Source organism: Carassius gibelio, chromosome B3, assembly GCF_023724105.1.
Source record: "Carassius gibelio isolate Cgi1373 ecotype wild population from Czech Republic chromosome B3, carGib1.2-hapl.c, whole genome shotgun sequence".
Taxonomy (NCBI): domain Eukaryota; kingdom Metazoa; phylum Chordata; class Actinopteri; order Cypriniformes; family Cyprinidae; genus Carassius; species Carassius gibelio.
Genome location: NC_068398.1, coordinates 5,284,423 through 5,311,077, shown reverse-complemented (window position 1 = coordinate 5,311,077; position 26,655 = coordinate 5,284,423). Strand labels below are relative to the sequence as shown.

The window sequence follows — 26,655 nt, the reverse complement described above, 5'->3', positions numbered from 1 at the left end:
CAGAGTGAATGTTGTGAACTCCTGAAATCTGCAAATCGTAGAGACATACAATGTTATTGATTACCCTGGATGACGGCAGCCCTCCTAGGCTTTTTGGTAGCATAGCTGTCCAATCTATTTACCATCTTTTGATTTCCATTGCTTAGAACTTCTCTCTGATGAGGAGGAAGACATGGCAAACTCTTCCTTGTCCTCTGAATAATCAGAAAACCATTTATCAATGTCCTCACCCTCCTTCCAACACATCCTTCAACTTTGAAACTTCTTAATTAGGAGTTTTCTTGTAGCTCAATTGGTAGAGCACTGCGTTGTCAAGCGCAAGGTTGTGGGTTTGATTCCCAGGGAACACATGATAGGTAAAAATTGATAGCCTGAATGCAATGTCAGTCTCTTTGGATAAAAGCGTCTGCTAAATGCATAAATTTAATTTAATTTAATCTGTATCAGTATTTCAGTCCAAAATGTGTGAAATTTCTAGAGACGGAGTTACGACTCTAGATGTTGTCTAGGGTTGAAATAAGTAACATTTAATAGATAATATTTTTTTGTGCATGTGTGAATGGACAGACAAAAATTAGGAAAAAGGAATTGAGTTTATTATACACCATCGGAGGATAACAAAAATAACAAGGGATGAGAAATAATGGTAATGAAAAGGTACAAAAAGGAAAATATATATATACAATATTTACAATGAAGACAAAAAAAAAGAAGAAAAAGAAAGCACCACGGGAGAAATGATACAAGTATGCCAAAGAAAACAAAACAAAACCCAATTCTAACTGTCAAAAATACCAATAAAATAAAAGGTCTGCAGTATTTAGATACCCTGCTTTAGCTAAACACAAAACTTACAGGGCTTGGTGCTCACTCCTAACTAACAGTGTATCTAATACAAATACAGTATGGCTGACTAACACACCTCTATATGTTGCCCTATGTACAGTATATCACATGTCTTACCTGTCCACTTTTACCTGGTGCACAGAATGACTAGTCACTAGGAGAATCATAACAGTGGAAAAATGACAAAAATAGACAATAAAAGGTGACATAACACAACATAGCTGACACAAGAATAACACCGTAGCAAATGGTTATGATAATTCATTGCAATAACAACAGCAAAGACAGTGAGTGAGTCAAAGTAAACTATCGCACACTTTTTCTGTCCTTCTATTTAAAACATAGACTTTAAGCACTGAGAGTGACTTCATGCAGGTAAATTAAGAAGGAAACCCCATCGGGCAGACACTGGGGTGAGTCTAAGAAAAGACAGAGAGAGTGAAAGAGAGTGCAGAAAAAGAAAAAACAGGCACACACCCACAGAAACATAACCGGCTATTAATCTTTGGGAGATAAACTTTCCCTACTGTCTCTGATGAAGACTACTGCAAGACTAAACAGGGAGGGAAAACAGTCATAACAATGCACATCAAATACATGTTTTTATTTAGGGTCTGTACAGCTGTCAAATTGACCTGCAGACATCAAAATAGTAATAGAAATTGTGAAATTTGCATTTCAAAAGTTTCATGAGTTAACCAGTATTTCTGACAACTCCTGACACAAAATAAGAATAAACCAACCCGCAAGCTAAATATTAAAATATATTGTGCGTTCCTCTGCTCATAAAGAAGGTGCAGTGCATGCATGTTCTTTATCAGCATCACTACGTGCATGCATTGTTTACTTGCATAGGAGAATCGTCAAGCTTTATCTGTCTTTTATAAATCTGATAAAACTAAAGACTCTTCAGCATATTCAAGGTACTCTAGATTAACATGAGATTGGCAGAAAATTTGTATATCCCCTTTTAAAGAATTAGTTTTCACAATTGAAATTATTGTAATGCAGAGTCAAGTCAAACAGCTTTGAAAATAAATTTTTTAAATCTACTACTTAAATCTCTACACTGTTCTCTGATGTACAGTATTCTGAGAACTGATGATCTAATGTGAGACTCACTGGAGTGAGGAACAAAGTCACTTCACATTGTGTTTTTTAAAACAAAGACCTAAAACATAATTTACTTGTTCATCTAAATTTAAATGTATTCATCTAAGGCTTTTAAACAAAGTGACTTTCAAATGAGAAACTAAATGTATTTATCCAAACTCTCTAGAGAAATCTCTTTAGTGTATTTCTTCCATTCATCTGGGATCTTACCATGTCCCTCAAATGTTTTACTGTAGTGTTTTTCCAGATCTTTCTGGAATCGACACACAAACCACTTCCAGTAGGGCAGTTCAGAGAGATCAGAGGTGATGCTCCACCTCGCGTACTCTTCTCCTGCTGTTCTGTAATCTCTCCAGAGGACTTTTTGTGATTCATTGGGATAAAAATACAGAGCACTGTTTGCTACAGCTGATGTGCAGATATGGGTACACAGGTAATCTGTATTATTGTAATATAATCCGTTTATTCCACTGACACGATGAAAGGAAACACTGTGATCTCCATCATGGTTTTCTATGGTGTTGGTGCAAATGGCAGTACAGAATGGACACTTAACCCAACAGCACCGACAGAAGTGTTCACTCAGAAGTTCATCTGGTCTGAATTTACAGTCCAGATTTACTGGAAAAGTATTTGTATTGAATCTATTGCTGATGTCAGACATTATAGCAGGAAGTTCTTGTCTTATCACATCTTCTAGGAGTTTGAAATCATCAACATCATCATGTTTGACTCCACTGAGGTCTTTTTCAGAGAAGATCAGCTCATCTGAGAGTTGCTGTGTGAAACTCTTCAACCACAAACCAACATCCCCACTGTTGACTTGAATATATTCAGTAGATTCATCTCCTCTCTTCTCTTGAACGTGTTCAGTAGATTCATCTCCTCTCTTCTCTTGAACGTGTTCAGTAGATTCATCTCCTCTCTTCTCTTGAACATGTTTAGTGGATTGATGAGCTGCTTTCATGATCTTCTGCTGCAGAAGTTCAATGTTCTCCTTCATCTTTGGTAAAACACTGACACTGAACTTATCAGTGATGTACCGACAGACTTCATCTCTGATGAAACTCTTGAAGTGATCTCTGGGATTATGAATGTAGTTCATGTATTTGTCAAAGTCCTCCTCCTCTGCCAGTGTCTTCATGATGTGTTTCTCCAGATTTGATCTGTTTCCATTCAGTGATTCACAGTTTGATCTCATTTCATCTGCTAAATCTCTTGCGGTCTTCTTGTAGACACTCTGCTCAATGGGCTCTTTAAGTTTCTGACAGATGATCTCACCAAAAATGGCAGCTGATGCAGCTCCTTGACAGTATTTCTGGAAAATACTGTAGTACTCTTCCCTTCTCCTCTCCAAATAGAGAACAGGATCATTGGCTTCCCTGAACAGTCTGTGTTGGTCAGTGATATTCTCCTTTGCTCTTTTAAAGATGGACAGATCTAAATCCACAAAGAACTGTTTCTTGAACACATATTTCACTGGTCCTTCCTCATGTTCTGTAACTCTTGCCTTTATGTAAACTGTGAGTTTTTGAATGCAGCTGATGTTGTAGCCCATCTTTGAAATGTTAAATGACTGAATCATTTTGTCTGTCTGCTGAACAACATCTGTGACTAATGATCTGATCTGGGCTTCATCCGCTGGAGACAGAATTTGATCATTTCCAAATGATGCATTTACTGTTCGACAAGGATCTTTTACGGTATCTCTAATCTCTTTTTGTATCGATCTTTTTAAAATAATGTATTTATGATAACTTATCACATTGAAAATACTGTCTTCAATGCCCTCTTTTATCTGTTCTACAGTGAGGTATCCCTGATGCATGTCACTGAGAAGCCTTTTTACATCTGTTATTATGTCAATGTCTTTGATTGCAGGAGTGTCTCTCATGATCTTCTTTACACTCTGTTCCCAAAACAAATCAAACTCTTTTTTCAGTGTTTCTTCATCTTTTGCTTTCTGTTTCAGTTTTAAGGCAAGTTCTTTGCTCTTTTCATAGAGAGTGTTTTCATGATTTGTCCTCTGAGCATCAATCTTTTTCTTCAGGTCTCGCTGCTGAAGAATCTCACTTAATTTCCTCTTTGTTTCTTTCAAAATGCTTTCCTGAACATTTTTTATTTTGATTTCAAATGATGATTTCCACTGAATCAGTATATTTGCATCTGTGTCTTTCTCAAAGAATTCTGACATTGATTTTTCAACTTCTTCACTTGTATCCTTCAGTTCTCCTTGAAGATCAGTTTCTTCAATCTCATGAATTACTTGATTTTCTATTTTATTGTGTAGTTTGTTCTCAGTTTCCATCATGGTACTGCGTAGACTCCAGGACCACTTGCTGTATTCAGTCTCTAGTTTCCTGTAAGCTGAAATCTCCAGGGTATTTCTGAAGCTGAAGACAAATCGTTCATTCAGTAAAGCCTCCCAGAGATCTTTAATACGATCTTTTAATTCTATCAGCATCATTCCATTTGATTTTGCTGCATGAGACATAATAGTTTCCTTTAGTTCTTGAATATTATCACAGTACTTTGGGTTCGGTGGTGCCATAGGTGGGTTTCCCTCCCAGAGATGAGCAAAATACTTCACATCTTTCTGAACATCAAATCTAATGACATCACTGAAACATTCTGCATCATAAACTTCCTCTTCAGCTGCAAGTTTTGCCATCTCATCCAGTGTCTCCTGCAGTCGTCTCCTGCCCTTCCTGTTTTTCTCTTCAGCTGTGACGTCTGAAACGTTCTGATGCACAAACACACAGCTGGGATTCAGTCTGACCTTCTTCATCCTCATGAAGGCCTGAAGAATAATCTGAAGAATGTCCTGCATTTCAGAAGGATTTTCTCCAAAAATATTGATCAGTGTCAGATTTGCAAGACCTACAACAAATGTGGCCAATTCATTGTCATGATCTCTTGTTGATTTCCCAGCCAGTTCTGGAGCACAAAGACCCTCAGTATCAACAACCAGAATATAGTCAATCTTCATCTGTGTTTTCATCTTGTCTGAGACTCTGACCAGCTGCATGAAAGCTCCTCTGGTGCATCTTCCAGCACTGACGGCAAACTCAAGTCCAAACATAGCGTTCAGCATGGTGGATTTCCCAGAGCTCTGAACCCCTAAAACTGACAGCACAAAGACTCGCTGGTCTCCCAGTTTCTGGACGAGTTCATCTAGAACAGCAGAGATCCAGATCACAGGAACATGAGCAGCATCTCCATCCATCAGCTCCAGAGGAAATCCAGAGATCATCATCTCTGCTGCAAGACTTGGGAGAGAAGAGAAGTGGACCTCCAGATCTTTCTTGTTCTTCTTCACTGATGAACAGGATTCATAGATCTGACCAATCTCCCTAATGATGTGCTCCAAACCAAAGGTTGCAGCTTGAAGTTTCTCAGATATTCGCTCAAGATCAGTTTGTTCAGTTGTCAGTTGCTCAGATCTATCATAATTCGCTATCAGTCTTACAACTGTTGACCACTTTTCATCATATTTGCTATGTATAGTAGAAAAGTCAGTAGTGATATATTCATCCAGGAATATTTCAAGCCTTTTAAGAAAATATATCTTTTTAATTACAGCATTTGAACAAATTTCATTAATAAAGAGCTTCATGAACTCACTGATGTCAGATTCATACTGCTGTTCACGGATTTTCGTCATCTCTGTTTGTTTTCTACTGATGTCCATTTCTATCTCATCTCCTCGAGATCGATGTAGTTCTTTGTTCTTCTGACTCCACTGATGCCACAGTTTCCCCTGATGAGGCAGAAATGTTTCTTTGATTTCTGTCAGATCTTTCTTCTCCAGTAAACTCATCATCTGCTGTGCTGCTTCTCTTCCTTTCCTGCAGTCATCATCATCATCCTCATCTACTCTGATATCTGAGTGTTTTGACACATCTTCAAGTCTGAAAGTGGAAGATGATTCAGAGAGACAATCAGTTATAGCTCTTCTGAGTTCTTCAGATACGTCTGACTGATTTCTGTATTTCAAACCGATTTTGAATTTCCCTTTCTTCATCTCAGTGACAGTTGATTCATCCTCAGTAAAAATACAAATGAGTGGCTTTTTGTACTTGAACAGGTTTTGGATTATTGTTGCACTTCTGTCATTTCTCTGAAGTTGTGGTAGAAGAACAACACTGACTGAAGCCATTTCAGTGAGGATCTGCAGCTGTTTCTCATGGTCTCCTGCATCCCCGTGTAGATTACAGAACGCAACACAGTCAGTGAATTTATCATCATTTGTTCCAGAGGGGCAGAACCAGGCGATCTCCACCACTCCATCCATCAGGACTCTGGTTCTGCTGCTGCCTGGACAGTTCCTGTGGAAGAACGTGTTGTGTTTCTCATTGATCAGACTGTTCATCAGCTGAGACTTGGATGAAGACACAGAGGCAAACCTGAAGAAAAACACCATTGGAGTTTGTGCCTTGTAGATCGGCTGGGATTTACTGATGGTCTCATTGTTGGTGTTTCTAATCTTCCAGCTTTTGTTGATTTGTCTGAATGTCCAGAGAGGAAACTCAATCTGTTTTGTGAATGGATCAGGAACAAGCAGAGGCAGAGCGTACTGACACTGGGACAGTTTAGTGACCATCAGCTGCTTCAGGAAACCATCAGCACAATGAAACACAGCCATCTGAACATCCATCGGGTGAATGAGATCAGATTGACATGTTCCTTTGTTTGATGAAGGTTTTTCTTTAAAAAAATGATCAAATATAGTATCCTCATCTTCAGAGCTATTGTCTCTTTGTTGTACTCGAACCTGTTCTTTGGCCTTATTAACATTAATGTATCTTGCTCTGTAGTTCATCAACAGTAGTTTTTGTATAAAAGTCTGGACCAGCTCTTCTTCAGGACAAGACTCATGAGACTGTAATGAATGTTCAGTTATCTGAAGAACATCTGCAGCTCTCAGTTTATGATGGTGTCTGTATTCAAGATGAAGTCTGTGAAATAGAGAATTAATGGTTTTATTCTCTTCTTGTAGCCATTGATCTGGTCTGACCCTGGTTCCAAAGTCCTTGTCTTTTCCCTGTTAGATAAATAAACAAATATTCATTTATTAGAAGTTTTAAAGAACGGAATAGTACAATTAATCTAGACTGACCATTATTACATTAAAAAAAGCTAACTGTAGCAAAAAATCTATGTCAGTTAATTTATTTGGTACTTTAATAGTTTTCCTTAACTACTTGCATGGTAGAATCTGTTCTTTTAAACAAACAATGAATACTATAATGCTGTTAACTATAAACAAACCTATAAATACTAGTCCTGCACTTCATTTTGTAGTTTCAAATCTGTTAAGATTCTCAATAATTTCAGACCATATATTTATTTAGAAAGGCTATAGAAATATATTGAAATTAAAACAATAAACTAGTGCCGGGACTCGATTAAAAAAATTAATCTAATTAATTAGAGGCTTTGTAATTAATTAATCGAAATTAATCGCATTTTAATCTCATATAAATATTTGACCTGAGAACAGTGAGAAGTAATTTTTTTTCAAATGGATTTATAGTATACCATTGAATAATGACTGAATACATAAGCTTAAGCAACAAAATATTGTTTATTTTTGTTCAACCAAGTTTAGCAGACCAGTGCAATTTTTGCCATGAAGTGTAGCAATAGCATATTTAGAAACAATTTAGAAATAGTACATTTCAGAAATCCAGGAAGCTTATAGGTGCTGGAACCTTCTATTAAGTGTTTTTTAAGTAAAACACAATACTGTCAATTACATTCAGAACATTGGAAACACTGACTATTAGAAAACATCTCTCTGTTGCTTCAGAGGCCATAACATATTAAGTCCAACTCTCAATAACCTTGGCCAAAACAATAAAGTGTTTAACATAAACTGCCAGTTGCACCAACAAAATAATACATAGTTCAACATAAAGTGTAAAGTCCACGCTAGCTGCTATATGTTTTGCGTTGAGGTGATACTTGAGGCTCGATGTGCTGCAGTGATATGCGAACGCTAGTTGGTGCTCCAGTATAATCAGTCCGCCGAACTCATCCAGTGAGAAACGTTCCGCGGTGCAAAAATAAGTTATTAAAAATGCGGGATTTTTTTCTGTAATTTATTAATCTTAGTTAACGCATTATTTTTTGTGTAATTAATTAATCTCAATTAACGCGTTAAAGTCCCGGCCCTACAATAAACACAATTTTCTTACACTACTAAGTTAAACTATGAGTGGAGTGGACTGACTTATGTGAAATATGAAACTAACAGAAACGAATAATTATCACAGTTCTATTAATCAAAGTGTTATATATTTTGTCTCATGGAATGCACATCTGAATTCGGGAACAGGGGCCCTCAATGGGCTAGACTAGGGAACAGGAGCCCTCATTGGAGTGAGCTCTTGGTCTAGAGCTGACTCTGGAGTGAGGTCTGGGGTTGGAGCCGACTCTGGAGTGAGCCCAGGGGTGGCCGGCAGGCCTGACTTCATAGCAGCCAGCAAACTTGACTCATGAGAGGCCTCTGGGCTTGTAGGAGCCGTGGCCAGAGGACTTGACAATGGTGCAGCTGTTGGACTTGACAACAGTGCGGCCAGTGGGCTTGAAAGCGGCCAAAAAATATTGAAACAGGAGCCCTCTGTGGACCAAACTTGGGAACAGGAGCCCTCAATGGGCAAAACTCAGGAACAGGAGCCCTCACTGGAGCGAGCTTTGGGGCTAGAGCCGACACTGGCAGGCCTGACTTCAGTGTCGAAGAGGAAGAGTTCAGTGTTCCTATGGCTCAGTGGTAGAGCATTGCATTAGCATTGCAAATTTTTATGGATTTGATTCCCAGTAGGGATGTCAACGATTAATTGATTAATTGTTGATAAGAGATGCAATCGATTAAGGCTGTCAATGGTCGGTTAACCAATTTAATGTTGGGCTGCGTGCATCTTGTGCGCAAAACACGTGCGAGCGGCTGTGAGTGACAGTGACCGTACATAAATGCATAATCTTTAATTCACAATGTACTAATTAAGCATTAAATGTGATTTAAACTTTAAAAGTACATTAAAATAGAAACAACACAAAAAGATAGTCTATTAATTCCTACAACTTAATTCGTTCCTACGACTTAATTAATTTGTGGCAATTGTCCATGTTTCATTAAGTTTGTTCCCTAAATAACGTCTCCGGTTATGCATGTAACTATGGTTCCCTGAGAATAGGGAACGAGATGCTGCGTACTCTAGAGGACGCTTTGGGAATGCTGTCAGCCGGTGTCTGAAGCATAAATGAAATAACAACAATGAACTTGACATTGGCAGGTGGAAGCCTATGACATAAGTAAATGAGCGACTACGAATATAAAAGGGCACCTGTCGAACACATCAACCTCTTTTTTTATCTGAGGGGAGACAGCATGATGCCGAAGCATTGCACAGAGACGCAGTGTCTCGTTCCCTATTCTCAGTTACATGCTTAACCATTGACGTTCCCTTTCGACAGGGAACTCCCACTGAATCCTTTAGAGGAAGCTTTGGGAACGGTATACCAACGTCGCCATGCTGAGAGATAAGTTCCTAGGTAACTGTGTCTCCAAGTCAGGATTTGAGGAACATCATCCCTACCAGCGAAACCGCTAGGCTTTACAGCAGGCTCAGCTCTAAACATCACAGACTAACTCACCCGCCAAAGTCCAGAACCCTTAGAGTGGAGGTCTCAGCATAACGACTCTAAACTGAGAGGAGACCTAGCTACACTCAACGCCAAAAGAGCATACAGCCCTTGTACTGCCTAGGTGGAGCTCTGGGGAGCAGAGGCTTCAGCAGGATGACTCTTTAAAATCAGAGAAAACCTAACAATGGTCAACCCTGGCAGGGGAGCTCCTAAGAGTGGAGGTCTCAGCATAGCGACTCTCTAAAGCGAGAGGAGACCTGGCTACACTCAGCGCCAGAGGCAGTAAGCGAGGCTCAAGAAAGAGCCTACAAACTCAATCACTACCCATGACAGAGCTCTGAGAGCGAAGGCTTCAGCAGGAAGACTCACTTAAACGAGAGGAAGACTAGCACTCAACCCTCTTAGAAAAACTCTTGAGAGTGGAGGCCTCAGCATGATGACTCTCTAGAATGAGAGGAGACCTGGCTACACTCAGCGCTAAAGACAGTTAGCGAGGCTCACAAAGGGGAGCCTACACACCAATAGTACTGTCATAGCGGAGCTATGGAGAGCGGAGGCTCCAGCAGAATGACCCTCCTGACAGAGAGGAAGTCAACAAAAGCACCCTGCTCACCATAACCCTTCATGATGAGGGAAACAATGCTTCAAAGTGTGTTAGTAGAGACACACTGGTTGAGTGGAGCCAAAGAGGTCTAACCAACTCAGAGAAAGGGTACGAAGTGAATACGTGTAACTCTTACCCTACAGGATTCCAGACTGTGCACAGAGTCTTGTGTGCGTACTGACCACTTATGTGGATTTTAGAAAGTATGCACAGATGCTCAGCATGTGTACTTATCAAACCAAGCACCAGCACTGGGGAGCGGAGGCTTCAGCAGAATGACTCTCGAAATTATAGGAAACCTACCATGCTCAGCCCTGGTAATTCATTACATTTATATAGCGCTTTTCTAGGCACTCAAAGCGCTTACATAGTCAGGGGGTATCTCCTCATCCATCACCAGTGTGCAGCATCCTCCTGGCCATATTGCGCCAGAACGCCCACCACACACCAGCTTACTGGTGGAGAGGAGACAGAGTAGATATGGGGATTGTTAGGAGGCCATGATGGTCGGAGGCCAATGGGCGAATTTCGCCAGGATGCCGAGGTCACACCTCTACTCTTTTCGAAAGACATCCTGGAATTTTTAATGACCACAGAGAGTCAGGACCTCGGTTTAACGTCTCATCCGAAGGACGGTGCTTGTTGACAGTATAGTGTCCCCATCACTACACTGGGGCGCTAGGACCCACACAGACCACAGGGTGAGCACCCCCTGCTGGCCTCATAGTTTTCTCAGAGGTTTCCCATCCAGGTACTGACCAGGCTCAGCCCTGCTTAGCTTCAGTGGGCAACCGGTCTTGGGCTCCAGGGTGATATGGCTGCCAGCTGGTAGGGGAGTTCTTAAGACTGGAGGTCTCAGCATAGCAACTCTCTAAAGCGAGAGGAGACCTGGCTACATTCAGCGCCAGAGGCAGTAAGCAAGGCGCAAAGAAAGAGCCTACAAACTCAATCACTACCGATGAGGGAGCTCTGAGAGAGAAGGCTTCAGCAGGAAGACTCTTAAATGAGAGGAAGCCTAGCACTCAACCTTTTAAGAGAGGCTCTTAAGAGTGGGGGTCTCAGCATGATGACACTCTAGAATGAGAGAAGACATAGCTACACTCAACACCAGAGGCAGGTATTCAGGCTCAAAATAGAAGAGCCTACACATCTCTTACTGCCTAGGTGGAGCTCTGGGGAGCGGAGGCTTCAGCAGAATGACTCTCTAAATGAGGGGAAACCTATCACCACTCAACCCTGGCAGGGGAGCTCTTAAAGGTGGAGGTATCAGAATAACAACTCTCTAAATTGAGAGGAGGCACTCAGCTCTAAAGACAATTATCGAGGCTCACAGAAAAGGAGCCTACAAACCAATAGTGCTGCCTAAGCAGAGCTATAATAAGTGGAGGCTGCAGCAAGATAACTCTCTTAACCCTCTGGAGTCACTTAACGTGTATAAGCGTTATGAGGCATTTTCTCCTGATAACCCCGAAAAGATCTTAACCTACACTTTCAGTTTTGATCCTACAGATAAGATCAATACATCAATCGAAAAGGGTCTATTGTTTTTTGTATACAGACATAATAACAACAAAACTTTGTGCATTTATAAAATAAAGATAACAAGCAAGGTGTGTTAAAATGTATTATTTTGAGTAAAATGTATATCATTTATTACTGTAAACTGATTATTTATATTTCTGTTTTATTATAGAAACCACACTCACACAACCTTAATGTTCATGCAATACCCTGAGTATGTTGATGGCTTGATCCTTCTATTAAAACTGTGATTGGACTTTGGACTTTTGTGCATTCTTAGCTCAAATGAGTGATCAGATTTCTAAAGAGACTGGAAAACCAGTTATGGATGATGGAAAGGAAGAGTCAGAAGATGAGGAGCGAGACTGTGAAATTAATTTGTCAGGTGAACTTTCAGAAATGAAACTGCAGCCCACATCAAAGAACAGGCATGTGCGATATCAACCAAATTCACCAAATCCATGTACATTGCAATCTCAGCACAAGATGAGTGTACACGCTGCACAAAGCACAAGCTATGCACATGACCAAAGACATATCCCACCAAAGCCACAAATACGTGATCCTTCCCCTGCAGCTGAATTCAGATTCAGAGAACAAATTGATTACCACCCAAGACAACATTATCATCCTAGAGACTTCGTTCCGCGCACTCATTCTCCTCCCACCAGAGAGAGCATTTACAGAGGTCCGAGCCCTTCAATACCAGATTTCACAGTGGAAGACCCACGACAGTTTGCTAGACTCAAAATATCTCTTGACAATTTGTTGCCGTACGATGCTACTGAACAGTTTAAATATCAAATTCTGCTTGAGCATTTGAAATTTGAAGAGGCCCTTTTAATTGCTGATTCCTACAGCAACTCTCGTTATCCATACACCCAAACAATGCAATCGCTGACTGAACATTATGGACAGCCGCATCAATTGGCGTTGCAGAAAATTGCTGACTTGATGGACGGACCAAATATTCGCAGTGGTGACACTCAGGCCTTTCGTAAGTTTGCCCTCAGAGTTCGAGCATTAGTGGGTATGCTTGACCAGCTGGATGAGAAGGGAGCTATTGAATTGCAGTGTGGTTCACACGTGGCAAGACTCATGTCTAAACTCCCTCATGATCTCAAGGCTAACTTCAAGAGGTATGTTCACCCCCTCAGAAACCCAATTCCAAACCTGCTCGACTTTTCACACTGGCTTGAGTTTGAGCTGCAGGTGCAGCCCACTGACTGTAAACTCAATACTAGTGAAATGAGGGGACAAATTAGTCAGCACAAAGAAGCTCCGCGACAGCGTAAGCACACTTTTCAGACAACAGCCATTTTGCATGGTGTGGATCAGTCAGCAGACCCTCCAGCTGCAAAATCATCAGAATTTCAAAACCCTGGCAAAATTGTGTACTGTCATTACTGTGACAATAATCACCAATATCTTAACCAGTGCAATAACTTCACACAGCTAACCAGTGAGCTCAAAACTAACTGGATTAAGTCAAATAAGAGATGTTGGAGGTGTGGACGGAAACATCAGGCAGCCCAGTGCAGATTGAAAGCCACATGTAAAACTTGCAATGGCAAACATCTAACTGTTTTGCATGACATCAACAGCAAATCAACAGAGATGAAGCACAACCATGAAAGATCCCAAGAGAGTCAGATGCTATACCTAGATCGTCCAGCAGGTGGCAGCCAAGTCCTTCTGAAAATTTGTAAAGTGCTGTTGCGTAATGGCAAAAATTCAATTATGACTTATGCTATTTTGGACGATGGCTCTGAACGTACAATCCTGCTTCATGGTGCAGCACAGCAGCTTAAACTTAATGGACAGACTGAAACCCTCTCTTTGAGAACAGTTCGACATGACACCCAAGTCATACAAGGTGCAAAAGTATCTTTCACTCTGTCCCCAGCATTTCAGCCAAGCAAAAGGTTCAAGATAACTGGTGCCTTTACAGCTGAGAATTTCGGCTTGGCCAAGCATTCACATCCAGTTACCCTTCTGCAAAGGAAATACCAGCATCTCAAAGGGCTGCCCCTTCATGCCTTTTCTCAGGTTCAGCCATTGTTGCTTATAGGCTCTGATCATCACCATTTAATCATCCCCATGGAGCCAGTTCACTTTGGCCCACCAGGCGGGCCAGCTGCTATAAGGACCAGATTAGGCTGGACACTGCAAGGGCCAGCCAATGTACTCCAGCACCAAATCCCAGAGCATCAATGCCTTTTCACATCGGTGACTTCCACCTCATCAGAGCTGTTGCAACATGTTGAGAGACTCTGGCAGCTTGACATACTACCATATCGCAATGAGAAGGTGGTGACACGCTCACGTTGTGATCAGGAGGCCATCACTCTGCTTGAGACCAAGACTGTAAGGGTAAATGTAAATGGAGTGTTTCGTTATGCTACACCGCTTTTGCGAAAAAGGGACATGCCCGAATTGAAAGCGCCTAAAGAGTCTGTTCTCCCCAACCTAAGAGCATTAGAAAGGCGTCTCAGCAAAAGTCCTGAACATGCAGAGGCATATAACCAGGAAATTGAAAGGCTGGATCAATCTGGTTATGTTGTCAAGCTGGCTGCTGAAGCAGTTGATCACAGCCCTGAATCATGGTACATACCGCACCACATGGTACACCATAATGGAAAGCACAGAGTGGTGTACAACTGTTCCTTTCAGTACCAAGGCCATAACCTCAATGAGTACCTCCTAGCTGGGCCTACCCTCACCTTCACTTTACTAGGAGTGTTACTCCGATTCAGAGAGCATGCAATTGCCATCACAAGCGATATCAAGGGCATGTTTCACCAGATTCGTCTGCTCCCAGAGGATAAACCACTTCTCAGATTTCTGTGGAGAAACATGCAGCGTGATACACCAGTCAGTGTCTATGAATGGCAGGTTTTGCCTTTTGGGACTACATGCAGCCCCTGCTGTGCAACATTTGCCGTCCTAAAACATGTCCAAGAGAACACTGTTCCAGGGGAAGAGACACGTGTGGCTGTAGAAAACCATTTCTATGTGGACAATTTCCTGCAGAGTGTAACTTCTACTGACAAAGCGACTGAACTGGTGAATAAGATTCAAGCTCTTTTAGTTTCTGGTGGGTTCGAGTTAAGACAATGGGCTAGCAACATTCCTTCTGTCGTTGCACACCTTCCTGAAGAATCCAGATCTGAGCGAAATGAGCTTTGGCTTACTGAAAAGCAATGGGATGTTTCTGTATCCACCTTGGGTCTACATTGGCTCTGCAAAGCAGACACACTTGGTTACAAAGCTCGTCTGAAGGAACCACAAGTTCCAACAATGAGGTATATCTATCAGGTCTTAGCTAGTCAGTATGACCCACTAGGCTACATTATTCCCTTCACAACTAGAGCCAAAGTACTGATACAAAGACTGTGGGATAAAAAACGAGAGTGGGATGACCCATTGCTACCAAGTGACCTCTTGCAAGCCTGGCTTGAATGGGAAGCAGAATTGCAGTACCTGAACAAGATTGCTATACCACGATGCTACACTAGTGCAGAACTGGATTCTAAAGTGTGCAAAAGAGACATCCACATATTCTGCGATGCTTCTAATAATGCTTATGGGTCAGTGGCGTATCTTAGAACAGAGAGTCCTCAAGGCCAAGTCGAGGTTGCATTTATCACAGCAAGATCAAGGGTGGCACCAAAGCGGCAGTTATCTGTTCCTCGGCTAGAACTCTGTGCAGCACTTAGCGGGGCCCAATTGGCAAGACTTCTGGAAAAGGAACTCACCCTGAACATTCAACAGGTGACATTATGGAGTGACTCAAAGACAGTTTTATCTTGGATTCAATCAGATTCATGCAGATATAAAGTGTTTGTGGGCACAAGGATTGCAGAAATTCAGGAACTGACTGCTTCTCAGTCATGGCAGTATGTGAAGTCTGAAAACAATCCTGCAGATGACATTACCCATGGTAAAACACTTCACCAACTCTCAGTGCCAAGTCACTGGAAACAAGGACCACATTTTTTGTGGCAAGACCCAAGTACTTGGTCTAATGACACGGAGGAATTGGTCACAGACAGTACAGATGAAGAGGAGAAAGTCACTTTCTGCAGCCTGACCACAGTAGATTTCTCCGACATCATTAAAGAATTCTCATCATACCACAGTTTTGATCAATTGTTGGAACATGAAGCACAGAAACAATTAAAACAAGCCAATCAGACAAGAGATTTATCCGCCCAAGACTACGTAGCTGCTGAGATATCACTCTTGAAACAAGCCCAATCTATGTGTTTCCCAGTTGAACTTGATACATTAACATGTGGTAAATCTTTGCCTTCCAACAGCAGATTAGTCTCACTTGCACCGGAGATTGACCAATCTACTGGGCTCATAAGAGTTGGTGGCCGTTTGCGACGTAGTGAGCTACTTAGGCCAGATACTGTCCATCCAATTGTCATTGATCCCAAACACCCACTCAGTCAACTCCTGATCCAACATTATGATGAAAAACTTCATCATCCTGGCCCAGAAAGAGTATTTGCTGAGTTACGCCGTAAATATTGGATCATCAGAGGGCGAGAAGCAGTACGGCGGCACCAACATCAGTGTCGTGAATGCAAAAAATGGCGTGGAAAGCCTGAAGTGCCAAAAATGGCTGATTTACCACCAGCCCGACTCCGTCTCCACCGCCCAGCTTTTTATTCGACAGGTGTTGACTGTTTTGGGCCTTATACAATCAAAGTAGGCCGCCGCAATGAGAAACGGTGGGGGATCATATTTAAATGTATGACGACCAGAGGAGTCTACATTGATTTACTTCCTAAAATTGATACTGATTCATTCCTCATGGCCCTACGCAAATTCACTGCACGCAGAGGAACTCCCCATGAACTCTATTCTGACCAGGGAACCAACTTCAAGGGAGGAGAAAGGGAACTATCAGAAGCATTTGCGGCCATGCAACCCAATCTGCAAAGTCAGCTTGCAAAGCAGAAAATTCAGTTCAAATTCAATCCCCCTGGAGCTCCTCATTTTGGTGGACTATGGGAGAGGGAGATCAGGTCTCTAAAATCTGCTCTCAATGTTACCCTTGGAGCCCAACATGTAACTGAGGAAGTGCTTAGCACAGTGCTTACAGAGATCGAAGGCATGTTAAACTCCAAACCCCTGGGCTACGTGTCATCGGATGTAGCAGATGTTGACCCCATCACACCAAACAGCCTGTTATTGGGGCGGCCAGACCCTGATTTACCCCAAATTGTATACCCTGAGTCCGAATTACTAAGCAGAAAACGCTGGAGACATAGCCAGGTCCTTGCCGACCATTTTTGGGCCCACTTCATCAAGAGATACTTGCCTGAACTGCAAACTCGTGCAAAGTGGATTACTGAGACTGGCAAAGATCTAAAGACCGGGACAGTAGTGATGATCGTGGATCACCAATTGCCTCGAGCCCTCTGGCCAGTGGGCAAGGTCTCAGCCACAGTACCCGGTGCTGATGGGAAAATTAGAACTGCTGAAGTACAAGTGCAGGGTCGGAAATACATCCAACCAGTGAGTAAACTTATCTGTTTGCCACCTCTACCTGAGGATAACAAAGACTCGTAAGCCTTTTCTAAGTAGAATTTACAATGTAAATTGGGGCGGCTGTTGAAAAGGCTCTAGGTTAATTCTTATTGGTGCGTTGTGAATGATTGACAGTCGCAACTTAGTCCCGCCCCCAGAGTCTGACGCAACTTATGTTTCGCTTGAAGGCTGTGGAGGGCTCGCGTGTATTCAAGCCATAGATGAGTGTGCGTAACTTTGAAAGTAAGTTTAATTTCCACTCATACTATCTTTAATCTTGTTATATTGCTATTTGTTGTATTATGGGTTGAAACTAGGGATGTCAAATTTCGATTATTTCCATGATCGATCGTCGTTTAAATTAACGATCAATTAATCGATTAATCGTTAACCATAATACTGCAAAATGCGTCTATTGCAGGCACGCAGTCAGCGGTATGACAGGATGTGCAAAAGCCGCACACACACACAAAACGCTTTCTCACTTGAATTAAAGAGGTTTTAGTCTGAATAAAATGCTAGTAGCAGGATTATAAAATGAATAGATGCGATTATGATCATTTGATAAAATGAAGAGAGCGCGCCATACTTTTGAGGTCATTTTACTTTGTTGACAGTTTCCAATCCCGCACGGAGAACACTGAACGCACCTCTTTAAATGGTTTTGTGGTGCTCGTTGTTGTATTTTAAAGCACAATTGCAATGTTTTCAACTGACATTATTGTATAAAATTATCCGAAATGTGGAGCGTGTGACTGCGCTGCACATTAAGTGAACTACATCGGCGCTGCTGCACCAAAACACAGTTGCTCACATTAATTTGATCCTGCTGGATTCTGTCCTAGAAAATGTCAGATTTTTAAAAATCCGGCATACAGCGCATTAGATCGTGACAGTGCATATATTCAGTTTCCATATTCGCAATGTATTTGAATGTTAAACTATTATTTATAATGTAAACTAGGCTTGTACTTAACACGCATTCGCATATAGACGGAAAAGATGATCCTCTTCATATGAGCAAAAACGTCCTTGGCATAACAGCAGAGTGGACCGGTATACTACGGTCTATTTAGACTGACCAGTGTAACCTTTTAATGTTTAGTTGACTATTTTATTTTGATAATGAACAGACTGCGATGCAAGTTTGAATCGCTAGAATATACGTGTGCAGCAGGCTCCGGGGCGATCGAAACAGCTGAGACATTAAAAAAATATATATATTTTCCGCAAAAGTGTTTACTTTCATTTGTGCACACTCACAATAAAAACAGAAGATTTGTGCTCTTGTAAAATAAAGCAAACAAACAGAATGCGTTGTCATCCTTTTTTTTTTTTTTTTTTTGTGAACTTATGGAGCGCCCACACTTCTGTTTTAAATCCGTTAATCTTAATTATTTAAGTCGGATATATTTCGCATAGCCTATTTAAAAAACAAAAAACAAAAAAAAAAACATGAAAACAAATTGTTATTTTTATGTTGGGCCTATTACTTAGTAGGCTATACATTTTCCTTAAAGCATCCCATTTTGTCCCAGGGCTTAGAACCTGTGCCCTAGTCAGGTCCATGCAGAAACTTGTGAACGATGCTCGGCGTCACCGTTTAGTGACAGCAGTGAATGCTCCAGGAATGTGTCGGTCACAGCGCCTATTAATCGCCGTTTTGAATCCAGCAATTATTTATTTAGAAATGATAAGATCTGATAAAGATCTGACAAGTGTGGTATAAAAGGTTAACTGGAAAATGTTAGATCGCGACCATGCTTTTGGACCCCATAGTCTTCATTTACGCGGCTTTGTTCTGGTTTGCCGGTTGGTCACGAATTTCCACAAATTCAGTATATTTAGGCATCGTTTCTTTTCCTAAACCCATAGTCTAACCCTCTAATTTCCCAGGTTTATTTTATTATCTTTCGCTTTTAATAACTGTTTTCGCATCTCTTACTGTGGTAAACATGGGAAGGGAAATTAAAGATTTCATGAACTAAGAATTCGTTCGATTTATTAATTTGTTCCCTTATTTCACTTAAATCATGGTTTATTTAGGGAACAAAATTAATGAAACATGGACAATTGCCACATTAATAATTCGTAGGAATGAATTAACAAGTTGTAGGAATGAATAGACTACCTGTCCTGTCACTGTGTCCCGCAGCCCTGCAAAGCGCACGATATAAAACAGTTATCTGATGAAATGATTAGTAACTACATTTCTATTGCATTTAATGTTCTAGAACTTTTATGTTGTTTCTATTTTAATGTACTTTAAAGTTTAAATCACATTAAAAGCTTAATTTGTACATTGTGAATGAATGATGATGCTTTTATATATCGTCACCGTCACTCACAGCCGCTCGCACGTGTTGAGTGCGCATGAGCCGCACGCAGCCCAACATTGAATCGGTTAACCGACCATCGAGAGCCTTAATCGATTGCATCTCTTATCGACAATTAATCGATCATCGATTAATCGTTGACATCCCTAGTTGAAACGTTCAGACGTTGAGTGTTTTTGGATTGCCGTGAGGCTAATGTTAGCGGTAGACTGTGTGCATTATCTTTGCACGTGTGTTCCGATGCACGCTGTATATGTGAATAATCATAACGTGAATAATCATAACGACTCATATTTCTCCATATGTTTAATTTAGTCTCTATAATTTACAGATGTTATTAAGCCATATTTATGTGGATTGTGAAGATTACACTGGATTGGGATATGGTTATAAGACGATAGTCACATGTCTATTTATAGTCAATTGTTACATTTTATAGTCATGTATCCTCACGCATCTATTATTTTGAGTAAAATGTATATCATTTATTACTGTAAACTGATTATTTATATTTCTGTTTTATTATAGAAACCACACTCACACAACCTTAATGTTCATGCAATACCCTGAGTATGTTGATGGCTTGATCCTTCTATTAAAACTGTGATTGGACTTTGGACTTTTGTGCATTCTTACCGATGCCCCGTGATGATCCCAACTAAGTCAGAACCAAGCAATACAGTCCATAAAACTAATTAACACGCACTGCTTTGGTGATATGAGCAATTCTGTGTGCTGAAACATCATAAAAAAACAGCTGAAAAGCTACAGCTCAGCAGCTATATCCTCCCAACTTTTCTCTGTGGCATTCCTGACGTGGTAAGTTGACGATGACACGTTGAAAAGGCTGACATGTTGCTGCCACATAGGCGGGCGTGCACGGTTTGAATTCGGATGGTCGGAAGATCGTATGTCCACGCACACGTCACGAGTGAGTTTATCTGAAAATCATACGGATGAGCTGATATACGACACGATTTTAGGACCTGCCAATTTCCGAAGCAATCGCACAAAGTTGATAGACATGTTCGACTTGAAGCACCGCTGCACAGAAGGAAAACTGTATTACATAAAAGTAACGCGGGAGCGATAAGAAAGCACACGTGTCCAATGCATTCGAATCGCTCTCACGGTACTTTAATGTCATACAAGTGATCATTCTGTGCAACGCTGCTTCAAGTCGAACGTGCCTAACATAACTGCTCTCCCTCTCTCATAACTGCATATCAAATATTTATACGAGCCGTGACTGCTTCCTACACATACAGGTTCTTTTTCAGCAACAGGAAACCAGGACGTCTGGTCACCCTAGTGTGTGTTCGTGGATTATTAAAGCCTGTTTGCTAATGATCTCATCTATGTGTCCATCCCTTAACACAGAGTGTGACAAACTCGTTGTTTGGTCGAGATCAGTTTGTGAGTAAACAAACCTGCTACTAGCTTACATGGTGCTGTCTATTAAACCAAGCTGATAAACAGTCCACAATGTGCAGTTCAAATGACTAGCACTTTTTTGTTGCATTTTTGGAAAGTTTATTGTTCTGTGTTTCTCATACTTAGCAGAAAAGAAAGTGCATAATCAGAGTCTTAGAGAACTTTGTAATGGCACCAGTGCAACCTCTAAGAAATATTAGTTGCACCAGCCAAATGTAGCAGCAAAATGTGACCATTTAATCGCAACCTGGAGCCCCATTACTGGTCACTGTTTTTTATTTTCATTTTGTGTATACAGTACTCATCACTTTCAGTCATTGTCCATGTTGAATAGGGATGTAATGGTTCCAAAATTCCTATTCACTGCCTCGCACAAATAACAAGTCAGGGCGTTTTTTTATTATTAACTTATATTTCACTTAACATTATCATCACCTGTAGACTCTGGCATCGTAGTAAAATAATTAAACTACTTCTTAGCCTTCTCAGATGATTACAAAACCTGCTTCTTTTTGGTTATATTCAAGTAAATTGCAGAATTTGATTCATACCCATTTATCACAGTTTTGTTCATGTTTTATGCTGTCTTTATATTCAGACCTATGAAGCATTTTGAGCCCAGTAACACATTTACCATGAAAACTGCATTGATAAATTATGGAAAAAACGCAGTAGTTGTAATTACTCACCTCATGTTTTTCTTCAGTCGCTGATGATGTTATATTCTTCATTCTTTCTTTGATTTTGGGTGCATTTTCTTAAAGGTAGCACAAAGAAAATGTGTAATTTGAAAGAATGTCTTTAACAGCTTAGAAAAGTTATAATGTAAGTAAATGTTTAAATTAATGTTTAAAACAATGCACAGTTCTGTAGACAAAAACAAGAAAGCCTGTTTTAAACTCCAAAATAACATACGTTAAAATAAGTAATCTGATTACTGTTTCAAAGTCAGATTTGTTTCTGTTAATTGACTTTCCATAACTGTTTGTTTCAATTATTAATTTTAAGATTATTCTTTAACATTTTTGGGCACGTACAGCAAAGTAGTGTACAGCATAGTTTATGTTCAACATTTAACAGTATGTATGTATGTATGTATGTATGTGTGTGTATATATATATATATATATATATATATATATATATATATATATATATAAACTATTGCCATATTGACGTCTGTATTAAAATCCACATCAAAATGATAAGTTTAATTATTCCAGCTGCTGTGAGAAAAGGCTATTAAAGTTCCTGCCACCTCCTTAGACTACTAGCTGGAACTCTTCTTTATGTTTACAGATATGACATACAGGTGCTGAATAGAATATCTTATTAGAATATCATCAAAAAGTTGATTTATTTCACTAATTCCATTCAAAAAGTGAAACTTGTATATTATATTCATTCATTACACATAGACTGATATACTTCAAATGTTTATTTCTTTTAATTTTGATGATTATAAATGACAACTAAGGAAAATCCCAAATTCAGTATCTCAGAAAATCAGAATATAACTTACAAAGAAAGGATTTCTAGAAATCTTGGCCAACTGAAAAGTATGAGCATGTACAGCACTCAATACTTAGTCAGGGCTCCTTTTTCCTGAATTACTGCAGTAATGCAGCATGGCATGGAGTCGATCAGTCTGTGTCACTGCTCAGGTGCTATGAGAGCCCAGGTTACTCTGATAGTGGCCTTCAGCTCTTCTGCAGTCTTGGATCTGGCATAACACATTGAACCTTTTCACAATATTCAAATTTTCTGAGATACTGAATTTGGGATTTTCCTTAGTTGTCCGTTATAATCATCAAAATTAAAAGAAATAAACATTTGAAATATATCAGTCTGTGTAATGAATGAATATAATATACAAGTTTCACTTTTTGAATGGAATTAGTGAAATAAACTTTTTGATGATATTCTAATTGTATGACCAGCACCTACCTATAATGACACAAAGACGAATGGTGGCATGCTTGTATTGAAATTAATTACTCACCCTCGTGTTCTTCCAAACCTGTAAGACCTTTGTTAATCTTTGAAACACCAATTAAGATATTTTTGATATCCGAGAGCCTTCTGTCCCTCCATATCGAGCAATGCAACTGGAATCTTCCCAGACTCAGAAACATAGGGTCTCATTCATGAAACACGAGCAGAACGAATTTTTGTGTAAATCGCGTGTAAAGTGGTTTTGGCGTAAATATTCAGATTCATTAAAACGTTCGTATTTTCCAAATGTTAGTTGGTACGAAAGAAATCTACACCTGCTCCCAGCCACGCGTAAATAGTGCGTTTAACGTCTGAACATTTTGCTCATTAATACGGCTGCATTTTAATTCACCTTAATCGGGTACATATTTACACAGCATTTTGAAAAAAAATATTATATATATTAATTACATACGGTTTTTCTTTTAACTTTTATTATGAGAGCCAGTAATAGGATCAGTAATATGCTGCCAAACTTCCTTTTTAGGACCTGATACGCCACTAGTACGCTTGAAAATAAAATGTGGCGTTTTGAATGAACTTCTGATAATAAAACTTCAATTTCTGCAGATGAGAAATGTTTCTTTTTCAGTCGCTTTTGAGAAAACGCGTTGAAATCCTTCGTTTGGTGTCATAATATTATGCTCACATATAGTTGTCAGTCGGATTTAATAGGCGGGATTTATGGTAATTGAGAGTGAGCGTGCATGCGCGTCCCATTTACGACTGATTGGAATTCATTAACAAACACACACATTTCACTATCACATCTGACGTTTACGAAGTTTTTGTGAATCAGGAGAAGAGTTTTCGGAAAGTTATCTTTACGCGCAAATCACTCAGGTATTTACTCGTATATTTACGAATGTTTCATGAATGAGACCCATAGTGAGGGTATTGGTAAAATAGTCCATGTGACATCAGTTGATCAACTTTAATTTTCCTAAGATACAAGAATACTTTTTGTGTTAAAAAATAAATACAAATAAAGACTTTATTCAACAATTCTTCTCCTCCTCGTCCTGTCATCTGCCATCATAGAGAATACCACTACACGTGCATGCATTTTTCTGCTTGTAAACAAAGTGATGTGCATGTTCTACTTCGTCAGTGCACGCATGCATCGTGGTACTCTCGATAATGGCCGAGGACGGTGACAGAAGAATTCTTGAATAAATTCTTAATTTGTGTTATCGTTGCAAACAAAATTCTAGTAGCTCTAGTAGTGTTTTTAGTTCTAGTATTCAAGTAGCTTTTTAAAATTATGGTTGAACCTGATGTCACATGGACTATTTTAATGATGTCCTTGCTACCTTTCTGGCCCTGGGAACATTTGAGTTACATTGCTCTCTATGTAGGGTAATATAGCTCTTAGATTTCATTTAAAAAAAATATAGAACAAAGATCAACAAAGGTCTTACGGGTTAAGAACAACGTGAGGGTGAGTAATTCATGACAGAAATCATTTTTGGGTGAACTAACCCTTCAAGTCTTTGTTGTACTGTATATTAAAGAGCTCAGTTTTTTTCAGTAAACCAACATATAAACGTATCAACATTGGGTGTCAGTCACAGCTCATTAAAACTATAAAAATATGTCACACTTCTATTAATTTACTTACTGTAAGGGCAATCCAAATCTGGACTACGGTCCACTGCAAAACACACACACACACACACACACACACACACACTTTGATATGAAAAAGCAGTACTAGCAGTTTCAATCTATAAACTGTTGTTTCTCGTTCAAATACTTACTTCTGGGGCGTCCATCCATACTCTGGCTCCTATGGTGTCTTTCCCCGGTCTTCCTCTCACTCGCTGCAGAGAGAAAAGGATTACAACAAAGCTAATTAAAAAGCCAATTAGTATTTAATAACACATGTACTACTTAAATCAGTTTGTTGGATTAGTGTGATATGGCAAGGGTACATCCTAAGAGAGAGGTTGTGTGGAAAAACCTTTATGAAGATGAACATAACATCTGTGGTTTGGGATGTTGTTGTATGCCTTAGAGATATCTTATATCAAACAAATGGTAAACAAATTGACATAATGTTTAATATTAATAAGCATTAACTATAGCCATTCATCATTACTGTATAATTGACAGCTATCAATTTGAACATTTATTAGACTTTAAAAAATATAAACTTCTAGTTTAAGTGGACTTAAATCAATCTTCACATTATTCACACTCATTATAATAAATGTCTTTTTATAAATGTACCTGTGCCCTTCAGCAAATGGGGAATATACAGAAGTTAAATTAATAGTAAATATTTACTCATTAAAAATATTGCTCACACAGTTAAACTAGAAAAAAATTGTCTGTGTTAGCACACTAAATTTTGATTACGTATGCACAGATGCAGTGAATGAGCTTAAGCATGCAGAGTTGATTGAGTGTTAATTTGTTGAGTGCACACCCCCTTCTCACAGACATTGTGGGAACGTTTCTAGTTCAGTCAGATATGTCAACAGCAAACATATCTTATTATGAATTCTGAAAACTGTTACTGTATCATGCTTACTTAAGGTTAATGAGACTTAAATTAGTGATTGTTTGTTAAATATCATAACCATGTTTAGATAAAAACAGCAGCAACAAATGAAATATAATAATTTATAAAAAGCTTGATAAATGATCATTCTAGAAGAACATTTCAGATGGCCCTTAGAGGCTTTTGCATCTGAACTCTTCATGTTAATCATGTTGATAGGCCCTATAAATCAAATATTACATATTAATCATGTAGATTTCCTGCACCTGTTATAGACTTCCAAATGACATCGAAAAAAATTACCCAGTTCAAAGATCAAATGTTGAACGTCAAGATGACGTCTAAGTTGGGTCATGGTTGGACGTCCAAATAGTGTACCTAGTTTGGATGTCGAATAGATGTTCAGAAATGATCATGCAACGACAGACCTAATATAGACATGATCTGCACATCTATCCGATGTCGTCCTGTGTTTAGTGGGTAGCTATGCTATTGAGAGTGCTGAGATGTTACGATGTTACAGAGGACTTATTTTATTTCTTAGTTCCAACTTCCCAGTGGCCTATAACCAACGTTAGTCATGAATAAATAGTTAAACCTTGTATAAATTACTGATTATTTTCAAAAGGCAAAAGAGTTGCTTCAGGGGCGCTGCACAAGACCCCCCCCCCCCCCCCCCCCCCCTTGAAAATATATATTCCAGACTTTTCAATGGCCCTCTGTTCCTTTGGGGCCCTGGTAATCAGTACTGGTTTTACCCCCAGCCCGACGCCCTTGAGCTGCTGTCTGCATGCGCACATTTAAATAATGTCAGGCTGTGAACGGCTTCGGGCTTTTGAAAAGCTGTCAATCAAAATTTACATGTCGGGCTCGGGTCTTGTCGGGCATAACTTTTAAGGCCCGATTACAGCTGTAAACACCACAATTCCTCAAATGATAGGCTTACAAAAAAGTGTCATGTTGAAACTAAATCAGTTTCACGAGCTCACTATTTCTCTCTATCTCTCTTCGCCTGCGTGAGCGCACACTCATGTCATTCTGGTCCGCTGCGAGAGAGAAAGCGGATTAATTGGCAAAATGTTTTAAATGCACTACATCTATCTCACA

General features: G+C 39.8%; 2 protein-coding genes across 2 annotated transcripts; one reads left to right on the top strand and one right to left on the bottom strand.

Moving 5' to 3' along the window:
• Nucleotides 1-1,525: 1,525 nt before the first annotated feature.
• On the bottom strand, nt 1,526-9,222 carry LOC127952094 (interferon-induced very large GTPase 1-like). The gene is made up of 2 exons (XM_052550376.1): nt 9,178-9,222; nt 1,526-7,003 (listed from the first exon to the last, which is right to left on the bottom strand). Exons 1-2 carry the CDS (start codon nt 9,220-9,222, stop codon nt 2,099-2,101), a joined length of 4,950 nt encoding a protein of 1,649 aa, XP_052406336.1. The 3' UTR covers nt 1,526-2,098.
• Nucleotides 9,223-15,896: 6,674 nt separating this feature from the next.
• LOC127952564 (uncharacterized) lies at nt 15,897-20,309 on the top strand. The gene is made up of 2 exons (XM_052551187.1): nt 15,897-17,521; nt 20,143-20,309. Exon 1 carries the CDS (start codon nt 15,998-16,000, stop codon nt 17,318-17,320), a length of 1,323 nt encoding a protein of 440 aa, XP_052407147.1. The 5' UTR covers nt 15,897-15,997; the 3' UTR covers nt 17,321-17,521; nt 20,143-20,309.
• Nucleotides 20,310-26,655: the final 6,346 nt, after the last annotated feature.